This window comes from Erythrolamprus reginae, chromosome 1 (assembly GCF_031021105.1).
Source record: "Erythrolamprus reginae isolate rEryReg1 chromosome 1, rEryReg1.hap1, whole genome shotgun sequence".
Classification (NCBI taxonomy): Eukaryota; Metazoa; Chordata; class Lepidosauria; order Squamata; family Dipsadidae; genus Erythrolamprus; species Erythrolamprus reginae.
This window is the reverse complement of record NC_091950.1, coordinates 372538961-372566633: the sequence shown is the minus strand read 5'-3', so window position 1 is coordinate 372566633 and position 27673 is coordinate 372538961. Positions and strand designations below refer to the sequence as shown.

General features: G+C 41.0%; 1 protein-coding gene across 2 annotated transcripts in view; it reads right to left on the bottom strand.

Moving 5' to 3' along the window:
• The window catches only part of TTC7A (tetratricopeptide repeat domain 7A), a 215511-nt gene that overhangs the window by 128658 nt on the left and 59180 nt on the right, over positions 1-27673 (bottom strand). The window contains exons 11-12 of one of the 2 annotated variants that reach the window (XM_070734576.1): positions 9834-9938; positions 1520-1637 (exon numbers count right to left, since the gene is read on the bottom strand). In XM_070734576.1, coding sequence (XP_070590677.1) covers positions 1520-1637; positions 9834-9938 — 223 coding nt within the window. The remainder of the gene's footprint in view (positions 1-1519; positions 1638-9833; positions 9939-27673) is intronic. The other variant, XM_070734577.1, reaches the window with a different exon arrangement.

The window sequence follows — 27673 nt, the reverse complement described above, 5'->3', positions numbered from 1 at the left end:
TATTGTTTTTTAGGTGCTGATTTATCCTCTTTTTGAGTAGAGTCTCCATCATTTTAACTACAACTGATGTCAAGCTAACTGGCCTGTAGTTACCAGCTTCTTCTCTACTGCCTTTCTTGTGGATAGGCACAACACTGGCCATTCTCCAATCCTCAGGAACATCTCCTGTTAACAGGGATTGGTTAAACAAATCAGTCAGGGGGGTAGCAATGACAAATCTGAGTTCTTTAAGAACTCTGGGGTGGATGCCATCTGGATCCATTGCCTTATTTATCTTTAATCGTTCAAGTTCTTCTAAGACATCGGCTTCTAAGATCACTGGCGCTGAATCCGTACAGCTGGAAGCAATGCTATATCCATCTATAGTATTATATTGTAAGGTGTCTTTTGAGAAAACTAAAAATTGAAAAAAATTGGACTATGTTTAGCCTGAGGAAAAAAATGATTGAGTGGGAAGTGCTCAAATACTAGAAAAGCAAAAAAAAAAATAATTAGAAGAATATGAAAAGAAGGTAATGGGTTTTCTCTCTGCTGGTCTGAGGTCAGGATTATATCAAATATACTGGCACAAAAAGAGAAATTTCAGTTAAAGATTAAAGAAACTTCTTGTCTAAGTGATAGAACGAATTCACCAGAAAGATGGCAGGACTTAAGCAGGAGAGCAGAACTGAAATACCATATTTTGCTGCCAAATGTAACTTGTTTAGCCTGTTAAATTTAACAGGCTAAACAAGTCACATTTGGCAGCAAAATATGGCATTTCAGTTCTGCTCTCCTGCTTCAAAGAGACGATCCATCAAAGTCTGGACTGAGCAGTTATAATACATAAATAAATTGATACATAAAACTGAATAACCTCGATGTCCACATCAGTTTTTTTAAATTCCATAAACAATGGAAGTTAGAACTGATCACTAGTGATTGTTTACAACAACAGATAAAGAAGGAAAGTGTTTTGAAATACTGGATGCTGGACATAAGCGATCAACCAATGGAACTGCCGGCCAGGGGAGGTGGTGAACTCCCCAACTCTGGACACCTTCAAGAGGAGATTGGACTTCCATTTGGCTGGGGTGCTGTAGGGTTTCCTGCTCAGGCAGGGGGTTGGACTCGATGACCTAACGGTCCCTTTCAACTCTATTAATAAAATAAAATAAAATAAATAAACACTCTCACCTATGTTCAGGTGAAAGGACTTAGCTTCATCACTTATTTATGACAAGCAGGAGATCTTTTGCTTTATTGTTTTTTATATTGATTTAGTAAGATTATGTCATGATAATCACTTTTAGTTGCTTTAGAAGGGGAAAGGCATAATGAAAGATTGGCACCAATACAACAAATAGATTTTGAGAGTAGATGTTGGCAACATATTGCCGGACCAGGCAACTACCTGTATGTGTCCACAAGGTATTTTTTCCATTTAAATATTTTTAACATGTTTAATGTTTAAATGCTTAAACTGACTTCTTCAAACAATAGCTCTGCAGATCACATTTGACAAAAATCAAAAGATTACCATCAGTTGCTTGAAGGCTGTATGTCAGGCCTAATGCTAAAAATCCCTTGGCTAGGAATTCTCCAGCGTCTTCTCCCATGTTAACAACCATCTTGGCGAAATGTTCTCCTTCCTCCAGCTAAATTGATAAGAGAAAGGGAGACATATTACAGGCAATGTCCTTTGCAACATCTTAAGAGAATATCTAATTCTTAGGAATAAATTCAAGATTAGCAAGCATCAGAACCCACTGCTATAAAATGATGAATTTGGAAGACCAGACTTCTAAATCTCAATGCATGTCAAAAAGCTAGCTTTTCCCCACATGGTGTCCAGCTACAACACATTTAATCCTATCAGGGGAATGTATATGATCATTGGTGAAATGTTTAGCACTAATGCTGGCTTTGGACTTTGGGAATAAGAATCTATCAAGTACTGTATGTCACTTCTACCACTGATAAAACTGCTTATATTTCTCTGTGTTTCATGCATATGGCAGCCTGTCTCTTTGGCAGGTGGAGAATCAGCAGGCAAAAGACAGGTGCTGTTGCTTCCCATTTCTTAGCTTTCTCATCCTACCCAATGATGGGCTCCTATGGATACGGTCAGGTATGCAGAATCGGTAGAAACATTTTGATTTTCCCCCTTTTTTTCCCTTCTGGGTTCTGGGTATAGAAACATAGAAACATAGAAGACTGATGGCAGAAAAAGACCTCATGATCCACCTAGTCTGCCTGTTGTGGTTAGCTCTGGCCCAGCTCCTGCCCCAAGGAATGTGGAGGTGGATGTGGGGGAGACATCCACATGCCGCAGGCCTGTTTTGCTCCCAGTAGAATCTGCCGACGAAGTCTCCTCTGACCAAGGAAGTGTGAGTGACAGGGAAGAGGGGAGTTTGGCAGACAGCCCAGGAGGAGATCAATCATCTGTATCATCCCTGGATTCTGAACAAGAATTAATGACACATCCACGCATGCGTAGAGTGATGCATAGGCGACAACAACTGAAGGATTATTATAAGAGAAAATGAGGCCACCTGTGGTTGGGTGGGGCTGCTGTAATTAGTGCTACAGATAAAAGTGCAGCCTGGTGTTTTAGCCTCATGGCAGTTTATCTGATTCATTGTTTCGTCAAGATCATGGTTTTTGCTGTTCAGGATTATGTGTGTGGACTCTTTGGAGTTAGGATGGATATATGTTTATCACAGACATGTTTAAATTCAGTTACTGTGCCACGCCCTTTACAGACTGTATTATTATTATTTATTATTATTTATTAGACTTATATGCTGCCCCTCTCTGGGGCATGTTTTTCCTATCGCAGTAAATGAGGTTGGGTGTGTATAATTTTAGAAGAGCTGTGCGTGCGGGTGTGTGTGTTCATACACATACAGTTTATACACTAGATAATGTATATTTTTGTGTCCTGTGTGTAATATGTATGTACACATATGGCATATACACATAGAATTAAATAGTATATTTTGGATGTTCATTAGTAGTAAATAGATAGGGAAATTGTGTCTCTTGGAAGTAAGGAGAGGCCAGGCACCCTAACCCTAACCCAGATCCTTGACGTGAATGATGTAAAGTTGGCCATCTTTAAGCCAGTCACATGACCTTTAAGCCACCTCCGGTCACATGATCTTCAAGCCACTCCTACCTGGTCACATGGCCAGCAAGCCACACCCACAAAATAAGCCACGGCCACAGTGTGGTAGTAAAAATTTTTGCAGCCCTTTACTGATCCTGTCCATTTTTGGACCAAAAGTTGTGGTGAAGGATAAGAGAATAGCAATGGCAAAGAGACAGAAACTTTTGACTATAGATTCATTACTGGGGCACAGATTTTGACCCATGCCAACCCTACAGTAATAGAAACATAAATGTTTACTGAATAGGAGACAGATAAAACCTCTGAGGGGGTAGAGAGACCCAGAAATGAATTAATAGAGACAAGAAGAAAGGGGATGGGCAAATGGGGTAGACTGTTATTTGGGATTTATTGAACTTAGTCCATTAGGCACATAGTGTGACATTCAACCTCCTCATAACTTCCATAGAGGTAACTATAAAAACCAAGCAATATAGCAGGATGATGGTTTTAGGCTGGTGGGTCAACCTTACATTATCTACAGTTGACCTCTCCCCTTTTCTAAGAGGTCTGCAAGGGGCATGCATAAGTGCACCATTTTGCCTACTGTCCCTCTCCTACTGTCTTTTTATCCTTCCTATCACTACTTTCTACTTATGTTATGTTAATACAAACTATAATTCTATACTTGTTTGACAAATAAATAAACAACCAAACCAAACCAAACCAAACCAATAAAATAATAAAATAAAATGAAATAATAAAATAAAATAAATAAATAAATAAAAAAATAATAATAAAAAAAATTAAAAAATAAAAAAAAATAAAAAAAATAAAAATAAAATAAAATAACACGCCTCTCATACACCCGGCGCGAGGCTGCCTCCCATACACTGCCAGAGAGAGAAACCCAGTTGGGCGAGAGGGGGAACGCCACCGAAAGGCTCCTCTGGCAGCCCAGGAAAGCCTGAAATGGCCTGGATTAAAGGGGGAATGGTAGGAAACTGGTCGAGCCTTCGTGCTGTTCTCAAATTTCCTGGGAAATGTTTCTGGGCTCAGGTTCTTAAGTAGAAAATGGTTCTTAAGAAGAGGCAAAAAAAATTTTGAACACCCGGTTCTTATCTAGAAAAGTTCTTAAGTAGAGGTACCATTGTATTGCATAGAGACCACTGATGAAATCTAATATTGCACCAGTAGCCTAATGGAAGAAGGGAAGAGACAGCAAAGAAGGGAAAGGTGATATCTGAAGCAAAGGAAGTGAGGGAGAAATGGGAATGTGAGTGGCAGAAACAGAGAAAATTGTTGTCCACTAAAAAAATTGAGCTTTGTCATCACCAGCTTGCTGACCCCAAAGAATGCCCTTAATATTCTGTAGTTTCAATGTGTGATAAAATTATGCACTCAGATAACAGGCCTATTGTATCAATTATTAACTGTGTCAATTGTGATAGCCTTATCAAAATATGGTGGCAAAGACAAGATATGGAAAACTATCACCTTGTGTTCATCCAGTCTTTAGATTAGTATGATAAATTCCACCTGTAGGTTTCCAACTAGGTATTACAACCTGTTAGGTTCTACTTCTTAAAGATTTTGATTAGTGACTCAGAGGTGTTTTTTTTAATAGGGTTAACCTGAAACGAAACCAGGTCAAACATAAATATTTTAAAAGCTTAAATCTCTCTGCAGACACAACTTCAATTGCCATTTCCCCCTCTCAGTTAGTGTCCGCCAATTGCAGCATGAGAAATAATTGTAATAATAGAGGATTACTAAGCATCACTTTTTCAAAGAAACAGCTATGGCACTTTCAGATTTTCTAAGTAATAATAGGCTATGTGCCCAAATAATAATGCTTGCTATCATAGGCTCCTAACCAAGCTTTTCCTTGACATTCTCTATGAGACAGAAGAGCAATTATGTTTGTGGGGGACATTATGAGTGGTAGGAAGATATGGTGGCATTTGTGACCAAACATTTGTGAAACAGAGTTGGTTATTGCTTGCATTCCCAGAAGGTTTGGAGGCAGAGCAGAATTGCTTCCATCACCATCAAGAGTGGCATTAACAGAAGAGGATGACCAACAAACAGTGTGATTATTTCAGAACACTAAGCTACAAAAAAAAAACCATCCTGGGACGAGAAGAACAAAGCATCTAAAAAGATCAGCTAACTCCAAAGATTCCTCAGCTATCAGGATTAACAAGGGTTCCACCTCTCTCCTGGGTTGAAGGATTTGCACTGAAACATACTCACAGCAAGATATGCCAACAAACTATGTTCAGCCATTCTAAACTATAATAATCTTTGTTTTCCCACTGCTGTGTCATCTTTGGTGACAGCCTCATTTTGTTAGTAGCCTACTGCTTGAGAACTATTTTTCCTGAGACAGAGGGAGGCTTTTTCCAGCTAACCATATTATTTTACTGCGGGTTTTTGAATGTATGATTGAACTAAGCCTACAGGCACACTGACAAGGAATAGGAACAGCAGGTGTTGTCCCCTGGCAAGAGGCTGCCCAGCTGGTGTTCAGCTGGCACATCTTGGCATGTTTCTCCTTTCTGTTGTGTTTCCCCACCCACCCCTTTTCCTTTAGGAGAACAAGGCCATGCATTTTAAACTCTACTCGCTACATCTGAAAGTAACAAGCAAACAGTATGAGTCTTCACCAATAGCAATTTCATATTGCAAGGAAAGAATAGGTGACAGTCAAGAACATTAGCATGGTATCTTTTTTTTTTATTTAAAGGACGTGAATATTTCTTAAAATTAGATAAATCAGGTGGGAGATTTTAAAAAGGAGGTAGAAAGTGAAAACAATCCTGTTCACTGTACAATTCTAGAGGTTTAGGAATAGAAAAGCAAAGATGTTTTAATCTCGTCCACTCCCACAGTCTCTGCCATGCCAAGAGACTCGTAAAGAACAGTTCATATATTATACAGCAGCAAATCCTGAATCCATCACAGGTTTTGGTTTTTTTAAAAAAAGCATCTCCTTGCCTTTCTTGATATTTTTGGATGTACAGTACACTTTAAGAAACTCTTCAGTAGATACCTAAAAATGTAATGCCTTATGTAATTTTAATTCCAAAACATACCGGATGTTCGTCCACGGAAGTCCCACCATAAAAACAAACTTTATAATTTCCAATGTAACATGAATATAAATATAAAGTTCTAAATGTTTTAAAACTTGATGATTGAGAATTACGGTAGTTTTTCTTTTAATATTCATGCTTGGTTCAAATTAGGTCCTTCTGTGAACTCCTGCACATTACAACCCTCCTATGGGCACCACTTGGACTGCAGTGCGGTTTTCATTACAGAGCAATATCAACTAACAATTTCCATGCGGTCATACAGTAATGCAGGTTGCAAGATGTGTAAAAGAGAGATTGTCTTTCACATACTGTATGAGATTGTCTTTCACATACTGCTTGATCACGAGACTCTGATATAAAAATGGTCCGCTTACCCAAATGAGCATTGGAATGTATTTCTAAGTATGAATGAGATCTGCCCCGCATTGTTTTTAAACATCCTTTCAAACTTCTAATACTCTTGCAGTCATGCCCTCATCACCTCGAGGTTCGACTACTGTAATGCTCTCTACGTGGGGCTACCTTTGAAAAGTGTTCGGAAACTTCAGATCGTGCAGAATGCAGCTGCAAGAGCAATCATGAGCTTTCCAAGATATGCCCATGTCACACCAACACTCTGCAGTCTGCATCGGTTGCCGTTCAATTTCCGGTCACAATTCAAAGTGTTGGTTATGACCTATAAAGCCCTTCATGGCATCGGACCAGAATACCTCCGGGACCACCTTCTGCCGCACGAATCCCAGCAACCGGTTAGGTCCCACAGAGTTGGCCTTCTCCGGGTCCCGTCGACTAAACAATGTCGTTTGGCGGGACCCAGGAGAAGAGCCTTCTCTGTGGCGGCCCCGACCATTTGGAACCAGCTCCCCCCGGAGATTAGAACTGCCCCTACCCTCCTTGCCTTTCGTAAAGTTCTTAACAGCCATCTCTGCCGTCAGGCATGGGGGAATTGACACATCTCCCCCGGGCCTATACAGTTTATACATGGAATGTTTGTGTGTGTGTTTGCTTTTAATAATGGGGGTTTTAGTGTTTTTTTAAAATTATTAGATTGTTTTTACATTGTTATTGTTATTGTTGTGAGCCGCCCCAAGTCTACGGAGAGGGGTGGCATACAAATCTAATAAATAATGAATGAATGAATGAATGAATAAATAAATAAATAACAAACATATCTGGATATTTAAAGACCAGTAGACCAGGTTTCATTGCAAAAATGAATAGGAAAGAATAGAATAGAACAGAATATAAAGTGGAATAGAATGGAATGGAATGAAATGGAATGGAATGGAATAGAATAGAATAGAATAGAATCTGGAAGGGACCTTGAAGGTCTTCTAGTCCAGTCCCCTGCTCAAGTACCTGAACCCATACCATTTCAGATAAGTGACTGTCTAGCCTCTTCTTAAAAACCTCCAGCGATGTAGTGTCCGCGATTTCTGAAAGCAAGCTGATCTATTGGTTCATTGTCCTCATTGTCATAAAGTTTCTCCTTAATTCCAGGTTGCTTCTCTCTTTGATTAGTTTCCAACCATGGCTATTTGCCCTACGCTAACCCTAATCCTAACCCTAATCAGACAACACAATATATCAGTGATGGCGAACCTATGGCACAGGTGCCACAGGTGTCACGTGGAGCCATATCTGCTGGCAGGCGAGCTGTTGCCCTAGTTCAGTTCCAACCTGCATGTTTGTGCCGGCCAATTGATTTTTGGCTCACACGAAGGCTCTGGGATGGAGTTTTTGGCTTCCAGAGAGCCTCCAGGAAGATGAGGGAGGGCATTTTTACCTTCCCCCGGGCTCCACGGGAGCCTTTGGAGCCTGGGGAGGGCGTTTGGCGGGTCCCAGGGGAAGAGCCTTCTCTGTGGCAGCCCCGATTCTCTGGAACCAGCTCCCCCCGGAGATTAGAACTGCCCCCACCCTCCTTGCCTTCCGTAAACTCTTTAAAACCCACCTTTGCCACCAGGCATGGGGGAATTGAGATATCTCCCCCGGGCCTATACAATTTTATGTATGGTATGTTTGTATATATGTATGATTAATAATGGGGGTTTTAAAATGTTTTTAAATTATTAGATTTGTTATGAATTGTTCTATTGCTGTTGTGAGCCACCCCGAGTCTACGGAGAGGGGCGGCATACAAATCTAAATAAATAAAATAAATAAAACATGAGCCTACTAGGCCCATCAGAAGTTGGGAAACAGGCCATTTCTGGCCTCTAAAGAGCCTCCAGGGGGGAAGGATAAGCTGTTTTTGCCCTCCCCAGGCATTGAATTATGGGTGTGAGCACTCATGCATGTACGATAGCACGCACCCACACTCTTTCGGCACCCATGGAAAAAAAGGTTCACCATCCATCAGTGGTCTACATCAGTGTTTCGCAACCTTGGCAACTTGAAGAGATCTGGACTTCAACTCCCAGAATTCCCCAGTCAGCGAATGCTGGCTGGGGAATTCTGGGAGTTGAAGTCCAGATCTCTTCCAGTTGCCAAGGTTGGGAAACACTGGTCTACATGGATATTGAATATGTTGCTCTTTCTATTTATAATAAAAAAATAAAAAAAATAATTGGTTGGTCTTTTCACTGGATATGTCAAACATCCAGCTCATCATGGTTGTCCCGAAGGTACTTTTTCCAAAAGGCAACCGCACCGTTTGGGTTTTTTTCCCTTGAAACATTTCACTTCTCATTCAAGACGCTTCTTTAGTTCAACACTGAAGAAGCTTCTTATATGAAAAGTGAACCATTTTCAAACAAACATGAACTAATCAACCTCAAGTATTTAGGAATTATCTATTTTCCTCCTCGGCAGGTTATTCTTCCGATTTCATTTAATGTTTCCAACAACTTTTTACTGCTCCTCCTGTTGGAGCAGATGGGTGAGGTTGCAGAACTTTTGGTAACAAACTCGCACAGGCAACAATTTCTCCCACTTAGCCTCTTATTATGACTAGTGCTACCTATTAATGAGATTGAAAAGCGCAGTAATAATAACGTCACCGGTAACATGAACCTGTCTTCACAACAAGAAAATTCCATTAAAGAAATGAGCCACCTGTAATTAATATTGATAGACCCTCTTTTTTTCTGTTTTCCACTTCCAATACTCTCAGCTAACTAAGTGTTAGAAGGTCAATCATTTTAAACTATGTTATATATAAACATCGCTTACTGAAATTTTTAAAAAGAGCCATCTGCTGGTAGGAATAAAATCGGTTTTCTCCAGACAGCAGTCATATCGGTACTGTATTTAATTGAAGGGGGGGGGGGGGAATCCCATTGCATTGTGTGCAATTTCTTTCTAAGTCAACACACATGGACCGCACACTACTGGTGTAGTAATTAAGAGATAATTCATTATTTCATTGGGGAAATCAGTTTGAAGAAGCAATCCAGACTCTGCTTTATGGGAAGTCTTTGGTTAACCTCTTTATTTTAACCTCTCCCCACTACAAAATAACAGAGAAGCACATGTTGTCAGAGACTCCTTTCAATAAGCAGTGCCATATAAGCAGTGCAGATGTTCCTGGTTTACCCCTTCGCCTTCTTTCTGTCTCATCCTCTCTTTAAACCACATTTGAGTGTGGCTGTTAATGCAGCACCTAATGCATTATGTAAGAAGCACTGCGCCAGCCTGCTTACCCAGTGCAGAGGTCCGATGCAGACCTTGACGGCCAGGAGAGGGACGGTGGGATCCAAAGGACGTAGCTTTGCACATTCCCTGAGCACCGAGACAGCGTGAGCAGACTGGACAAGGGAGGAAGGAGAAACGAAAGAGGGAAATGATAAAGATGGTTAGACATTGCTCCCATAAGATGCACCAAGGTTATTTATGCCAAATGCTTCTCCTTCTAGAGGACGTGGTTCTTGTTACCTGAATATTGAGATTTAGATTAGCTCCCAAAGCACATCTTTTGTTTTTGAAGTCTCCTTGCCTCCTAACTCCCACAGAATAGTGGGCATTCAGATCAAGCATGGTTTTTAAAAAGCATGAAGCGAGTTTTCTACATCTTGTTGTGGTTAGCTCTGGCCCAGCTCCTGCCCCAAGGACTGTGGATGTGGGGGAGACATCCACATGTTGAAGGCCTGTTTCCCCCCCCCCCCCGGTGGAATCTGCTGATGAAGGCTCCTCTGACCAAGAAGATATGAGTGACAGGGAGGAGGAGAGTGTGGCAGACAGCTCAGAAGGAGATCAATTATCTAGCTCCTCCTTGGATTCAGAACAAGAGTTAATGATACAGCCACCCATGCGGAGAGCAATGCATAGGCAACAACAACTGAGAGATTATTATCAAAGAAAATGAGGCCACCTGTGGTTGGGTGGGGCTGTTTATAAATAGCAGCCTGTTATAAATAGCAGCCTGTGGGTTTGGCCATTGTGGAGGATTATCTGATCATTGTGTTTCGTGACTGCTTTACTGACTTTGACCTTTTGTGTGCTGATTTTTCCCGCTTTGAAATTAAACCAGAGCAAAGTGTGTTTCACTTTGTGAAAGAAGAAGGACTGTGAATTGCCTCACAGCTGCAAGCTAAGTATCTCAGAACTTATAAGGGACTTGTAAAAATTACCAGTTTGTTTGGAGACGAGTGCTCTTTCCTATACCAAAAGAGGGCTTAGGTTAAGTGAATTTTCATTATAAAGAACATTGTTTTGAATTTTCAAACGTGTGTGTGTCTGAAATTTGTACCTGTGAATTTTTGGGAGGAGTCTACCAGAGAGCCCGACAGAATACATCTATTCAGTGGTAACTCTGTATTCCATTATCAGATCTGTTTTACAGGCCCCAATAAAGAAAGACCTTCAGTTGTATGGAAAAGCATTGGCAATAGGTAGGATTTCTGCAATATTGGTTTATGTACAAATGTAAATATAGATAGTCCTCGACTTACAATAGTCCGCTTAGTGACCATTTGAAGTTACAGCGGCAAAATGAAAATGTGACTTATAACTGTTTTTCACACTTATGGCCACTGAAGCATCCTCATGGTCATGTGATTTAGATTTGGATGCTTCCAGGAGTGGGGGCCCAACACAGCGGGGTAGCAAACATGGAGCTCCACCCCAGATCACCCAATTTGCACTGAAAGGTGTTGAAAGAAAATGCAGGGCATCCTGCATAAGCCACGCCCACAGTGTGGTAGTAAAAAATTTGGTAGCCCTTCACTGGATGCTTCACAACAGACTCACATTTATGATGGTTGCAGTGAACTGAGGTCATGCGCTCACCTTTTGCAACCTTCTGACAAGCAAAGTCATTAAGGAAACCAGATTCACTTAACAATCATGTCACTAATTTAACAACTGCAGTGATTCGTTTAACTAACCAGTCAATTTCCGGTCACAATTCAAAGTGTTGGTTATGACCTTTAAAGCCCTTCATGGCACTGGACCAGAATATCTCCGAGACCGCCTTCTGCCGCACGAATCCAGCGACCGATTAGGTCCCACAGAGTGGGCCTTCTCCGGGTCCCGTCAACTAAACAATGTCGGTTGGCGGGGCCCAGGGGAAGAGCCTTCTCTGTGGCGGCCCCGACTCTCTGGAACCAACTCCCCCCAGAGATTAGAACTGCCCCTACTCTCCCTGCCTTCCGTAAACTCCTTAAAACCCACCTTTGCCATCAGGCATAGGGGAACTGAAACACCTCCCCCAGGCATGTACAATTTATGCATGGTATGTTTGTGTGTGTGTTAGTAAAATAGGGTTCTTTTTAAATCTTTTAAAATATTTTAAATTATATTTGGATTTGTCATGAATTGCTGTATCTTGCTGTGAGCCGCCCTGAGTCTGCGGAGAGGGGCGGCATACAAATCTAAATAATAAATAAATAAATAAATAAATAAATAAATAAATAAATAAATAAATAAATAAATAAATAAATAAATAAATAAATAAATAAATAAATAAATAAATAAATAAATAAATAAATAAATAAATAAATAAATAAATAAATAAATAAATAAATAAATAAATAAATAAATAAATAAATAAAGTAGCAAGAAAAGTCATAAAATGGGGCCAAATTCACTTAACAGGTTTCTCCCTTAGCAACTTGCTCTATTGAGAATGAAACACTGAAGCGCTAAAAAATAAAGTGGTATTTGCATCGTAGACCAATATTTCTCAACCATGGTAACTTTAAGATATGTGGATTTCAATTACCAGAATTCCTCATCCAACGTGCTGCTGGGGAAATTCTGGGAGTTAAAGTCCACGCATCTTGAAGTTACCAAGGTTTAGAAACAGTGTCCTGAGCCTCAAGACACTGGGCTAAACACTGAAGAAAGAGAAACGCAATCCACAGCTGTGGCCACAACAGAACAGAATTTAAGACTTCCAGCGTTGGAGCATTCACAACTTCTGGAGGCAAGTTGTTCCACTGATTAATTAATTGTGAGGAAACTTCTCCTTAGTTCTAAATTGTTTGTCTTCTTAATTAGTTTCCACCCATTGACTTTTGTTCTGCTCTCCGGTGCTTCGGAGAATAGTGTGACTCCCTCTTCTTTGTGGCAACCCCTGAGATATTGGAACACTGTTATCCTGTCTCCCCTGGCCCTTCTTTTAATTAAAGTAGACATACCTAGTTCCTGCAACCGTTCTTCATATGTTTTAGCCTCCAGTCCCCTAATCATCTTTGTTGTTCTTCTCTGCACTCTTTCTAGAGTCTCAACTCTTTTTCCATCGGGATGACCAAAACTGAATGCAGTATCCCAATTATGGCCTTACCAAGGCTTTATCAATTGGTATTAACACTTTAATACATGTGATCTTGATTCTATCCCTCTGTTTATGCAGCCTAGAATTGTGTTGGCTTTTCTGGCAGCTGCTGCACACTGCTGGCTCATGTTTAAATGATTGTCCACTAGGACTCCAAGATCCCTCTCACAGTTACTACTGTTGAGCAAAGTATCACATATACTGTATCTGTGCATTTTGTTTTTCTTGCCTAAACAAATGGTTAATAAGTCAAGATGGTGGCTGTGATGGTGCAATCAAAGCTCCACTTGGTGGTGTTTTTTTTTAATGTGAATTGTACAGAGAAGATAAGAAACAGTTTAAGGTTTAATTGCACCATTGCAGCACTGCCATATAAGCTTGTTGAACAGACCCTGACGATACCTCAGTGGTCTACTTACACATCCTCCAAGTAACGTACAATACCTACACAAAACATAAACATACCCACACAGCTGCCTTTTCAAGCTAAGTACAATATTCAGACCGGTTCCTCTCGTGCTGGATGCAACACAAGCCTGCCATTTTTTTGGTTCTATAGTAGGAAATCTTCTTTCATTTGTAGCTATGAATTTGTAGTATTGACATCTCAATACTAGATATGAGAGGATGGAGTCATAAAGCAGCAAGTAAAAGAACTGGACAATTGGCAGTTCTGTGTTAGCAAAAACTTCAGAAGAAAAGGATTTAGGGGTAGTGATTTCTGACAGTCTCAAAATGGGTGAACAGTGCAGCCAGGCGGTAGGGAAAGCAAGTAGGATGCTTGGCTGCATAGCTAGAGGTATAACAAGCAGGAAGAGGGAGATTGTGATCCCGCTATATAGAGCGCTGGTGAGACCACATTTGGAATACTGTGTTCAGTTCTGGAGACCTCACCTACAAAAAGATATTGACAAAATTGAACGGGTCCAAAGACGGGCTACAAGAATGGTGGAAGGTCTTAAGCATAAAACGTATCAGGAAAGACTTAATGAACTCAATCTGTATAGTCTGGAGGACAGAAGGAAAAGGGGGAACATGATTGAAACATTTAACTATGTTAAAGGGTTAAATAAGGTCCAGGAGGGAAATGTTTTTAATAGGAAAGTGAACACAAGAACAAGGGGACATAATCTGAAGTTAGTTGGGGGAAAGATCAAAAGCAACATGAGAAAATATTATTTTACTGAAAGAGTAGTAGATCCTTGGAACAAACTTCCAGCAGACGTGGTAGATAAATCCACAGTAACTGAATTTAAACATGCCTGGGACAAACATATATCCATCCTAAGATAAAATACAGAAAATAGTATAAGGGCAGACTAGATGGACCATGAGGTTTTTTTCTGCCATCAGACTTCTATGTTTCTATGTTTCTATCTTTAAAATGCTTGACAGAGAAGCACAAAAAAGATGTCACTGTGAACTTTATGGCAAAAGATTACTTAGCACAAAGGACCACATATGAAATAGGGTCCTATCTTACCCAGTTCAAAAAAAGGAAAAACAAGCAGACTCTTGGAGATTTATACTGTGTATCAGTGAATAACAAAAATTTGTACTATGTTCCAGTAAATGTCATAAATGATCTCCTCGGAGCTTATCAGTATGTCATAACAAACACTATTTATTCTAAACAAGCAAAATTACTGCTTTTATAATGCTTGTTTGTTTGTTTGTTAGCCATTCAATCACCAAAGCAACTGTAAGGCTAAAAAAGAAAATAAGAATTATAAGCAGAACTATAACAATGTATGAAACAGATACAGGGGACCATGTCAAGGAACAAAATTAGCATTTAAAAAGCAATCTCCATGGAGGTTATAAATCACTCTTTCCCAGAAAAGCTGAAAGTCATTAGGGAAAGAGCTGTATGGATTGAAGGACAGCTGCTATTTAAAATAACAGGGGAATTTACAAAAAATATATGTCTCTTGGATCTTACAAAACAGTATCGCTTCAAAGTTTGGATCTGGTCCACAGTAATCCTGCTAGATCTTACTTACTGGCCATAAGCCACTGGAAAAAGGCAGTGCCATAGCTAGTCTGATCCCCAGCCATACATTGCTTTATAGATAAATACTACCACCTTGAACTACACTTGGAATGAAATGGTAACCATTGCAACTCATGAAGTAGAAGTATTGCATGGGTAAACTAAGGTATATCCAAAACTACTCATATCACTGCACTTTAGATGGCATGCAGCTTTTAACTTGTCTTCAAGAACAGTTCAGTACATTGCAATAATTCAAACAATGGTTAAGCCATGAGTAACTATAAGAAAGGCCTCTCAATCCAAGAAAAAGAGCATAATTGATAGACCAAATGTATTTATGCAAATACCATCCTGGCCACACCTCCAGTTGATCCAGGAAAACTCTAACTGACAACAGGATTTTTTCTAGTCAGTCTTGCTAGTGTTGAGCCCAAGTCTGTTCTTCCCATCCAGACCCAAAGAACCTCCAAGGACAGAGAAAGGGACTTGACAATTTCACCTCTTCAACCTGGTCTTGAGATATACAGTTGTGTATCATCTGCATATTGAGGAGGCTTGAATAAGAGCCAAGGTGGCACAGCAGGTAGAGTGCAGTGCTGCAGGCCACTAAAGCTGACTGTAGATCTGCAGGTCAGCGGTTCAAATCTCATCACCGGCTCAAGGTTGACTCAGCCTTCCATCCTTCCGAGGTGGGTAAAATGAGGACCCGGATTGTGGGGGCAAATATGTGCTATTACTAACCTATTGTAAGCTGCCCTGAATCTAACGAGAAGGGCGGCATAAAAAATTGAATGAATGAATGAATGAATGAATGAATGAATGAATGAATGAATGAATGAATGCTGTCAAATAGCCTTGTCTACCAATCTTACATACCATAGATATTAATCATATTGGAGGGAACTTTAAGCAACAAGAAACCCACAAAGAAATGGCCCTTGAGCTCAAGGTCTCCTCCCCAACACCATTGAAAACCAATCCTGATGAAAGAGAACCAGCATCCCCCAACTCCCAGTTTGCTCAAAAGGATAGCAGGATCAATGGCATTAACAGCTACTAAATTATCAAGTACAACCAGGGCAATCACACCACATCTAGCCGGGTCCTAGCAAAGGTCAAGTACAATTAATGCTGATTTGACATTGTACTCAGGCCTGAATCCTAATTTGAAATGGAGAGGTTGGAAACTGGTCAAAACATACTGGTCAATATCTTCTTGAGATATTGTGTTGCTTCTAACAAGGCAAGTTAAACTACTTCCATTTTCACATGGGGAAAGAGTTTACCATCAGGCCAACCCAAGTGCTACCTCCAGATGATGACCCTAACAATTCTGAGATTACAAGTAATCAAGCGAGACTCTACTATGGACAACTCAATAGGACTTAACCAATTGAAATCCAGTAGCTCTTAATGATTTTGTTCATAAGATCTGGAGAATATTTTTCACAGTGATCCTTAAAATGTTTTTCCTCCTCTAAAAGGGTCCAGGCAATGCTTTGCTGTCTCTATGCAGGAGAGGAATTAATAAATTATGTGCCATGTGGTACTTCTTAGTCTTGAAAGGGTTGAAATCAGATCATTGTTTCATATTATCCAGTTATGAATGCCATCTGCTTGCCTAGGCTGCTTTCCATGCTTCAAAATCAGACAGTCACAATTCACATCCCCAAGAAGGATAGCAGTCCCTTATTTGTGCCCTTGAACTTGTAAGCATCTGGAGAGTTGGGATCAGTAGATAAACAGACCAATAACTGCATTTATATACCCGGTCATTTAATTTACTTAACATACTTAATGATTCTCAAATGAGTACTGAGATTTACCTGGAATTTCTGACTAAATCCCTATAGTGTGTCTATCGTAAACATAAACCAAAATGTTATATCTTTCCACTTTCTTAATAGTCCCAGCAGTAGGAAATCATCTACTAATCCTGACATTACCATGCATTATTGATAGTTTTCTCATCTTGCTTTTTTAAGGTCCACAAAAAGCAAGATAGAAATAAAACTGTTGTGGTTGGCTCTGGCCCAGCTCCTGCCCCAGGGAATGTGGAGGTGGATGCAGGGGAAACTTCAACATGTCACAGGCCTGTGTTATTGCTGACAGAGTCAGTTCAGAGTTTAGTTTCCTCAGACAAAGAAGAAGGTGGGAGTGACTCGGCAGAGGGGGGCTTGGCACACAGCCCAGGCAGTCAATCTCCCTTATCTTCCATTGATTCGGATGAAGACGTTTTGGATCCACGCAAGCGCAGAATTATGCGTAGAAGAGACCAAGTAAGGACATATTGCAGGAGATAGGAGCGGCCACCTGTGTTTGGGTAGGGCTCCAGTAATTAGGGCTGCTACTATAAATAGCAGCATGTGGGTTTGGCCGTTGTAGAAGAGTATCTGATCGCAGTTCGTCAGGAATCCTGGGTTGCTGGTTTCTGGACTTTGCTTGTTGATTTTTCACACCTTTGAAAACAAAGTACAGCAACGTGTGTGTGTGTCTCACTTTGTTGGAAGAAGAAGGGGTGTGACGTTTCTTCACAGCTGCTAGCTAAGTACTTAATGACTGCTTAAGGGAAATTGTACAGACTACTCGGTTGTTTTGGGATGAGTGCTCTTTACAATACAAAAAGAGTGCTTAGTTTATTTTGAATTTTGGGATAAAGAACATTGTTTTGAATTTTCAAACATGTGCGTGTCTGAAATTTGTACCCTTGAATTTTCGGGAGGCTCCTACCAGAGAGCCCGGCAGAACTAAAACCAACTTGTTTTAAGCTCTGGTGCTGGAGAAGGCTAGTGCTGCATATTCCTTGGATAGCTAACAAGCAAGTACTGGAGCACATAACATCAGACATGTCACGAAAAGGCAAAATCACAAAACTGCATCTCATTTGCTTTGGCCATGTCATGTTGGGGAATTCATTGGAGAAAGCAATTATGTTTGGAAGAAGTTAGCAGTAAAAGAGAACCAGGCCATGATGGTCAGGCTATATACCAGGGATGTCAAATTAGATTTCTCTGAGGGTCGGATCAGTCTTGTAGTTCTCCGCAGGCCAGTGGGAGAGCGGGGTTTAGATGGGACAGACACCTCCTGCAGCACTCTGCTGGCCCAAACAAGGCGCAGGAGGCTGGCGAAGCTGCTTCACGGTATCATTCTTTTCTACAACATGGGTTAGCTGTCTCATATTCAGAGCAGTGGTGGGCTGCTGCCAGAACAACTAATTGTGCGCAGGCCCATGGCTCTGGAATGTGAATGAAGGATTGACCACAACTTTGCTTCCTGCACTGCCGAAACGCACTTGCACGCATGTACCTGTGCAAGATTTTGCTACCTGCACAGGTGCAATAAGCAAAATTGCGCTTGATCCTACACTTGTGCTCCAGAGCCGCAGAGCTGCGCACAATTAGCCGTTCCGGCAGCAGCCCACCACTGATTCAGAGGAAGCACTCATCAGCTGATACATACAGTGGATGGGAGATACCGGTTAAATCGGTGTTTACTGGGCAACCCTGCAGTCCATTGTCTACACCAGTGTTTCCCGACCTTGGCAACTTGAAGATATTTGGACTTCAACTCCCAGAATTCCCCAGCCAGCATTCGCTGGCTGGGGAATTCTGGGAGTTGAAGTCCAAATATCTTCAAGTTGCCAAGGTTGGGAAACACTGGTCTACACCAGCTTGTTTTGAAACCCTATGTTGTGCATCTCTTTTATCTTGCAGGTACCAAGCAGCCAGTGCATGTCCTGTCTGCTCATCCTCCAGAAAGGTAGAAAATGTGGGGTTCAAGGCAGTCCCAGAAAACCAACTGATGCAGGATTCATCTTGCTCCCTCTTGGTATATCTGTTAGACTTTCTACTAAATCTGCACTTCTATTCTACTAGTTTTTCTCATCATTCCTTTCACCCATTTCCTCCCATGTTGACTGTATGACTGTAACTTGTTGCTTATATCCTAAGATTTTTATTAATATTGCTTCTTTGTTGCTTATTTGACCCCTATGACAATCATTAAGTGTTGTACCACATGATTCTTGACAAATGTATATCTTATTTTATGGACGCCGAGAGCATATGCACCAAGACAAATTCCTTGTGTGTCCAATCACACTTGGCCAATAAAAATTCTACTCTATTCTATTCTATTCTGCCACCCAGCAACATGGGCAAGAAAGCTCAGCAGATGGCTCTTTCCTCTAAATTTCCACTGGTTATGGGGCAAAAGGTTACTTTAAATCAGAGGTCTTCAAACTTGGCAAGTTTAAGACTTGAGAACTTCAACTCCCAGAATTCTCCAGCCAGCATGGGAGTTGAAGTCCACAAGTCTTAAAGTTGCCAAGTTTGGGGACCCCTGCTTTTAAACCCAAAATCAAGTCAAAACTGTCTCAATCATGGGCTGAGACTAAAATGAACGCATCCTCAAAAACACACTGCAGAATAAAAGAGATTACCAGGGAATTAACAGAGTTGGAAGGGACTTTGCAGGTCATCTAGTCCAACCCCCTGCCCAAGCAGGAGATCCTTACATCTGCCTCTACCTAAGATTGAACTCACAACTTCCTGATTGTGAGGCAAGAACTCTACCTCTAGGCCACAGTAGCTGGTCTCTATGGAGAAAGAAATTGGCAATAGCAATAGCATATAGACTTACAATATACAGTGTTCCCTCGATTTTCACGGGTTCGAACTTCGCAAAAAGTCTATACCACGGTTTTTCAAAAATATTAATTAAAAAATACTTTGCGGGTTTTTTCCCTATACCACGGTTTTTCCCACCCGATGATGTCATATGTCATCGCCAAACTTTCATCCAACTTTAATAAATATTTTTTTAATAAACTTTAATAAATAAACATGGTGAGTAATGATCTAAATGGTTGCTAAGGGAATGGGAAATTGCACTTTAGGGGTTTAAAGTGTTAAGGGAAGGCTTGTGATACTGCTCATAGCCAAAAATAGTGTATTTATTTCCGCATCTCTACTTCACGGAAATTCGAATTTCGCGGGCGGTCTCGGAACGCATCCCCCGCGAAAATCGAGGGAGCACTGTATATCACTTCACAATGCTTTATAGCCCTCTCTAAGCAGTTTACAGAAAGTAAGCATATTGCTACCAACAATTTGGGTCCTCATTTTACCGACCTTGGAAGGATGGAAGGTTGAGTCAACTTTGAGCTTACTGAGATTTGATCTGCCTAACTGCTCGCAGCCAGTGATCAGCAGAAGTAACTTGCAGTACTGCACTCTAACCACTGCACCACCCAGGCTCTTGTGCCTATCCTTGAAACGATCACATATATGATAATAGATAGGTGATGCGCCAGAAAAAAATTAAGGGTGAACGATACCATTCTGAAATTTAATTCTTTCCTACTTCCTCAGTTATTTAGTTCACATTACAGTATATCATAAACCTGCTCTTTCCCCCCTTCCAAATCTTCTACATATTCAATTTGTTCAGCATTCATTGGAATGTTTTGAAGGCTCGCTCCATTCTGAAGATCTTTTTTTTTCTTTTAGTGATGGTAGTCTGCAGTTTTAGAATTCATTATCCTTCTTTTTTTATTGTGTGAGAGGGAACTTATTTCCAGCTATATAATCCATGACATGCACTGCCTGAGCCTCAGGAATAAAGGAAATGTTTTTAAAACACAAAAAAATTATTTATGTTTAAATCAACTCGATGTTTAAATCAACTCAAGGAAGTATCTTTGATACTGAATTCCAACTGGGCTGATCAACATACATATACTGTATGGGCATAGGATCTTGTCTGATACTAGAATGAGTGAAAGACAATCATATACAGTATGAGTTATATATTAGAATAACAATAGAGTATACTCTATTGTGCAGGGTCTAAATAATCAGATAATTAAAATGTTTGTATTCCTCCGTCAGACTGTGGGTGGAAAGTAGATTGTTTGCAAAGTTCACTGCAAGATAGTAATAATTAGACTTATTGGTGATTAGACTTTAAACCACAGAAGAATCTCAATACAGTACAAGTTTTGTTTTTTTTAAAAATCTAGATACAGCTTCCATATTAGGATCCCTCTGATTAATGCTGAGATGGATTTTATCAATTCATTTTTAAAATCAGACATGCATCTCAATTTTGGATTACAATGCTTGCTTTTAATTTATCACATCACGCCTTGAATTCCTTCCTCTACAGCAGTTGCAAAAAGACAAGTGACCTAACTTGTAATGAGGGTTTGGATTGTTGTTGTCTTTTCTTTTTTTTTAAAGGAAGAAATCTGTTGGATCTGATAAAAAAGATCGGTTGTCCAATATTCCATAGTAGCTAACAACGATGATTCTCCTAAGAAATACATAGGTCATGTGGGTAAGAGCTTCAAAAACTAGTATTCAGAGACATATTTAGGAGAGGCGTGCATGCATATGCAGTGCCGAAAAATCAAATTTTTTGAAAAACTAAAAAAAAAGATGGCAACTACATGCACAGTGTCAGAAACTCGGCTTCTGCACATGCTCAGAATAAAATTAAAAAGTAAAATAAAGTAAAATAAAATAAAATAAAATAATAAAACAAAACAAAACAATAAAGTAAAGTAAAATAAAATAAAATAAAATAAATAAAATAAAATAAAATAAATAAAATAATAAAATAAAATAAGATAAGATAGTGATACCCATGGATCAGCACTGACCAAGCTGGTTCCATGATGCCTTCATGACATCATCAGCAGATCGCTACCGGTTTGGCCAAACCAGTCTGAACTGGAAGGAACCCGCCTCTGGACATATTGCTTTTCATTCTGAGGACATCAGGTGGTCATTGTTAATAGTAGCCACCATTGCAACATTCTGCTCCTAGAGGCATTCTCAAAATGTTCTTAGCTAGGAAATCTCAGAGTTATAATCCATGAAATTCAGAAAGATTTTAAATTTTAAAAAGAAGGGTATATGTGTACATTTGTGATACACACCACATTACACTATCATATTTTGCTTAATGTCAGTATGGTTTTGTACAGATTTGCCAATATATCTAGATTATGGGAACAAACAAAATGCCTAGTGAATCAGATTTAATGCTCTTTGTTAAACTACCACATAGACCCAGGCAAAATTTGTGCATTCTAATTTAAAGCAGTCCTGATACTCTATATCTATTGTTTAACTCACAGGCTACAATCCAGGCACTGCAGCAATGGCTTTAGCTGGATCACAATGATTTTGCTGATTTTTTTCAGGCAACTTTGGAAATTTACATAGGCTGTGCAGCTTTAAAGAATAATTTTCCTCCCTATTATATATGTCCCTGCTCTTCTGGCAAAAATATTGGGCCGCATCGTCTGGTCTAACTGACCTTTGTACGTCTGTTGATTTAAGATTTGGTTACAATCTTGACTTCTTTCTCTGCTTGTGCTATTTCAGGAGCTTTCTAAAACCTTTGCATCCTTCAGGGCCTCCTGACTGCAATGGAAAGACAAATGTTTCTCCTTTTTTTAAAAAAAAAATCGGGTTACTTAGCAACTGCAGTAAGCTTTTGTAAGGAGAGTAACAGAAGGAGCATCCCAAATCAAACCCAACCCTTGCTGCTACAGCACAGGAATTATTACACACACACAACTCCTTAATGGTGCAGAAGACTCTTGCAAGACTAAACATCAAGATAGTTTGTTATGCACTATGGTCACTTTTTTGAGCAATTTCATTTCTGCTACAGACATCAATGTTATTGTTATTCTTGATGATGATGATGATGATGATGATTATTATTATTATTATTATTATTATTATTATTATTATTATTATTTATTAGATTTCTATGCCACCCCTCTCCGCAGACTCGGGGCGGCTCACAACAACAATAAAACGATGTGTAACAAATCTAATAATTAAAAGTCACTAAAAACCCCTTATTAAAAAGCAAAACATACACACAAACATACCATGCATAAACTGTATATGTATTGTTATGATGATGATAACAATACTGAATATGTAGCTGATGTTTCTGTGTTTGTTAACTATGGCAAGAAATGAACTTGCGTCGGGGATGAAATGCTTCTGGTTTGCTCGTGCCTATCAGTCGTCGGAGAACTGGTCATAAAGGCAACGCGAGGCTCCACCTACCCGCCCGGATGCCGCCATGTGGGTTCTTTAACCCTATGCACATGTGCAAAGCACTCTGTGCATGTGCAGAGGGTAAAAAACCCCAGATGGCAGTGTCTTGGTGGGTGGGCGGAGCCTCACGCTGCCTTCACGACCAGCTCTCCGATGACTGATAGGCACAAGTGAACTGGGAGCATTTCACCACTGACTTGAGTGTACTGCACAGGTAGTACTCGACTTACAACAGTTCATTTAGTGACTGTTAGAATTTTCAATGGCACTGAAAAAAAGCGAATTGTGACTGTTTTTCCCACTTAACAACTGTTGCATCAGAGGATCAAAATTCAGATGCTTGGCAGCTGATTCATATTTTTTATGGCTGTCAGATCCTTGGGTCATGCCTTCAGTGGTCTTCTTACAAGCAAAGTCAATGAGGAAACCAGATTAATTTAACAACCATATTATTAACTTAACAAATGCAGTGATTCACCTAACAACTATGGCAAGAAAAATCCATAAATTTTGGGTTTGATTGTGGTTGTAAATTGAGAAATACCTATGAGTACTTTTCCTTTGCAGTGAATGTGGGCGTGCACGCATGCATAGCTCTACCAGCAGCTGAGGAATTATTATTGTTGTTTGTTTGTTTGTTTGTTTGTTTGTTTGTTTATCTATTTATCTATTTATCTATTTATTCATTCATTCATTCATTCATTCATTCATTCATTCATTCATTCATTCATTCATTTATTAGACTTGTATGCCACCCTTCTCCGAAGACTCGGGGCAGCTCACAGGATAAATACAAAAACAATGTGTACAAATCTAATTAGTTAAAACTATCAGCTAAGATCTCACTACATTAAAAAGCAGTCAATTAACTCAGTCACATCCACACATAACAGGGAGGGGGTGCATAGTCTAGCTGCCCCAGGCCTGGTGACAGAGGAGGGTGGTGGCAATGCGAGTCTCTGGAGGGAGCTGATTCCAGAGGGCCGGGGCCGCCACAGAGAAGGCTCTTCCCCTGGGCCCTGCCAGATGAAATTGACTGGCCGACGGGACCCGGAGAAGGTCAACTCTGTGGGACCTAACTGGTCACTGGGATTCATGCGACAGAAGGCGGTCCCGTAAGTAATCTGGTCCGATGCCATGTAGGGCTTTATAGGTCATCAACAAAGAATGTTCAGGAAGCTCAAACTGCCCAAGGAGCTGCTGATACAGTTCTACAGAGGAATCATTGAGTCTGTCATCTGCACCTCTATAACTGTCTGGTTTGGTGCTGCAACCCAACAGGATCAACACAGACTTCAGAGGATAATCAGAACTGCAGAAAAAACAATTGCTGTCAACCTGCCTTCCATTGAGGACCTGTATACTGCACGAGTCAAAAAGAGGGCGGGGAAAATATTTACTGACCCCTCACATCCTGGACACAAATTGTTTCAACTCCTACCCTCAAAACGTCGCTACAGACCACTGCACCCCAAGACAACTAGACAACAGGTTTTTTCCGAACGCCATCACTCTACTAAACAAATAATTCCCTCAACACTGTCAGACTTTCTACTAAATCTACTATTCTACTAGTTTTTCTCATCATTCCTTTCAGCCATTTCCTCCCATGTTGACTGTACGACTGTAACTTGTTGCTTATATCCTAAGATTTTTATTAATATTGCTTCTTCATTGCTTATTTGACCCCTATATCAATCATTAAGTGTTGTACCACATGATTCTTGACAAATGTATATTTTATTTTATGTACACTGAGAGCATATGCACCAAGACAAATTCCTTGTGTGTCCAATCACACGTGGCCAATAAAAATTCTATTCTATTCTATTCTATTCTATCACCAACACTTTGAATTGTGTCCGGAAACCAATCAGCAACCAATGCAATAGACGCCGTGAATCTGCTATAGTGTACAGTGATCCCCCGCTCGTTGCGAGGGTTCCGTTCCAGGACCCCCCGCAACGAGCGGGTTTTCGCGAAGTAGCGCTGCGGAAGTAAAAACACCATCTGCGCATGTGCAGATGGTGTTTTTAACTTCCGCAGCGCTAGCGAGGAGCCGAAGATTGGGAGCGGCGTGGCTGTTTTAAAACGTCGCCGCCGACATAGGGGGCTCGCTAGCACCCCCCCAACCCCCAACCCGGGTTTGGGGGGGTGCTAGCAAGCCCCCCATGTCGGCGGGGACGTTTTAAAACACCCGCGCGGCTTTCCAATGAGTCCCGAAGACAAACGCGGAAGTTTGACGTTTGTCTTCGGGACTCATTGGAAAGCTCCGATCGTTTTAAAGCAGGCACGCCGTTCTCCGCTGACTCCTAAAGCGGGGAAGTTCGCCAGGAGTCAGCGGAGAACGGCGCAACTGTTTTAAAACGATCGGAGCTTTCCAATGAGTCCCGAAGACAAACGTCAAACTTCCGCGTCTTTGGGACTCATTGGAAAGCTCCGATCGTTTTAAAACAGTTGCGCCGTTCTCCGCTGACTCCTGGCGAACTTCCCCGCTTTAGGAGTCAGCGGAGAACGGCGTGCCTGCTTTAAAACGATCGGAGCTTTCCAATGAGTCCCGAAGACAAACGTCAAACTTCCGCTTTTGTCTTCGGGACTCATTGGAAAGCTCCGATCGTTTTAAAGCAGGCACGCCGTTCTCCGCTGACTCCTAAAGTGGGGAAGTTCGCCAGGAGTCAGCGGAGAACGGCGCAACTGTTTTAAAACGATCGGAGCTTTCCAATGAGTCCCGAAGACGCGGAAGTTTGACGTTTGTCTTCGGGACTCATGGGAAAGCTCCGATCGTTTTAAAACAGTTGCGCCGTTCTCCGCTGACTCCTGGCGAACTTCCCCGCTTTAGGAGTCAGCGGAGAACGGCGTGCCTGCTTTAAAACGATCGGAGCTTTCCAATGAGTCCCGAAGACAAACGCGGAAGTTTGACGTTTGTCTTCGGGACTCATTGGAAAGCTCCGATCGTTTTAAAACAGTTGCGCCGTTCTCCGCTGACTCTTGGCGAACTTCCTGGGCGAAGGGCGAAGGGCAGGCGAGCGGGTGCTGGGGGGGCTTCGCCCTCCCGCCAGCAAGAGGGGGAAGACCCAGGGAAGCCGCCCAGCAGCTGATCTGCCGGGCGCCATCTACGCATGCGTGCCCATAGAAAAAAGGGCACGCATGCGCAGATGGTGTTTTGACTTCCGGGTTCAAAAATCGCAAATTACCCTGTTCGCAATGGTCGGGGACGCAATAACCGGGGGATCACTGTACTCCATCCATGAAAGCATATAAGTCATATTACATTTGTTAGTTTTTAAAGCTGTTTTTGCAAAAATTCCATCTCAGTCTTTGAATACCAACATGCTCTGTCAAACTATATTAAATTTCAGTAGAGCTCCTCAATTTTGTATAACACTATATTTTTTTAATAAAGCCAGGAGTTGAAAGTGAAATAAACAGAGGCAATAGATTGCAGAGAAACCTCATGGTACTTTTTTTCTGTGGAATATTCTTTGCCAAAATTGTAATAGCATGGCAAACATCAGCTAGCAACTGTTTGATTCTCTCACCCACGCAAAGCCTCCAAGTAAACAAGGTATCAGCAAGAGCAGAGCATCTATTTGCAAATCCTCCTCTTCATGTTGCCCAGAAAATATTTCAGGAGTCAGTTAAATGAGGCTGTCTTCTTTGCTGTCTTATTAAGAGACATTTGCAGAGAAGCAGCAGGAGAACATACTGCAGATCATTAGATCCTATGTTATCAATTAGAGTGTTATCAATTATAACACAAGAACAAGGTCCATCGTATTCAGCACCTCTCCCACAATGACCAGCTAGACGCTCCTTCAAAGGTCTCAAGCAGAACATGTGAGTAAACCCACTATAACAGAATTTTGGGAGGGTGGTGTCCCACAGAGTTGGCCTTCTCCAGGTCCCATCAACCAGACAATGTCGCTTGGCGGAGCCTAGGGGAAGAGCCTTCTCTGTGGAGGCCCCAGCCCTCTGGAATCAGCTCCCTCCTGAGATCCGCACTGCCCCCACCCTCCTTGCCTTTCGCACGAGTCTTAAGACTCACTTATGTTGCCAGGCCTGGGGCAATTATATCTAGACCCCCTGACTACTAAATGTGATGTATGGTTGTGATTGAATTGGTTGATTGATTTTAATATATTGGGTTTTTAGCTTGTAGTTTTTTAACTAAGTAGATTTGTTTGTGTGTATTGTTTTATATTGTACCTTGTAAGCTGCCCCGAGTCTTTGGAGAAGGGCGGCATACAAATCTAATAAATAAAAATAAAAAATAAACTCCCATATTGATATTAGAATATGGAACCATTCCCCTGAAGGTAATAATTATGCCATCATATTGCTACCAATAGCATAACCTTGTGATGGAATGAAGAAAGGAAGTGGGTCAGTTCTAAATCTCATTGCTACTGGTTTGCTTGCGTGCTCATGCGCATAAGCATCTAGGGTGGGTGGGCGGAGCCTCCCACTACCGCTACAAGTTTATAGAGCCGGACAGGACCAGACTGGTAGCAACCCTCCACTGAAGTGGGTGCATTTCAAAGGAGTAAAAGGCAATTTAGCCCAGATATTATGTATGAGAAAAAGAGAGTGAAGACAGCCCTTCCATAATAGTTCACAGAGTATTTTGTAGATAGTAGACTCCTCAATTGGGCAAGATTTTGTCTGCAGGTATAAAACAATAAA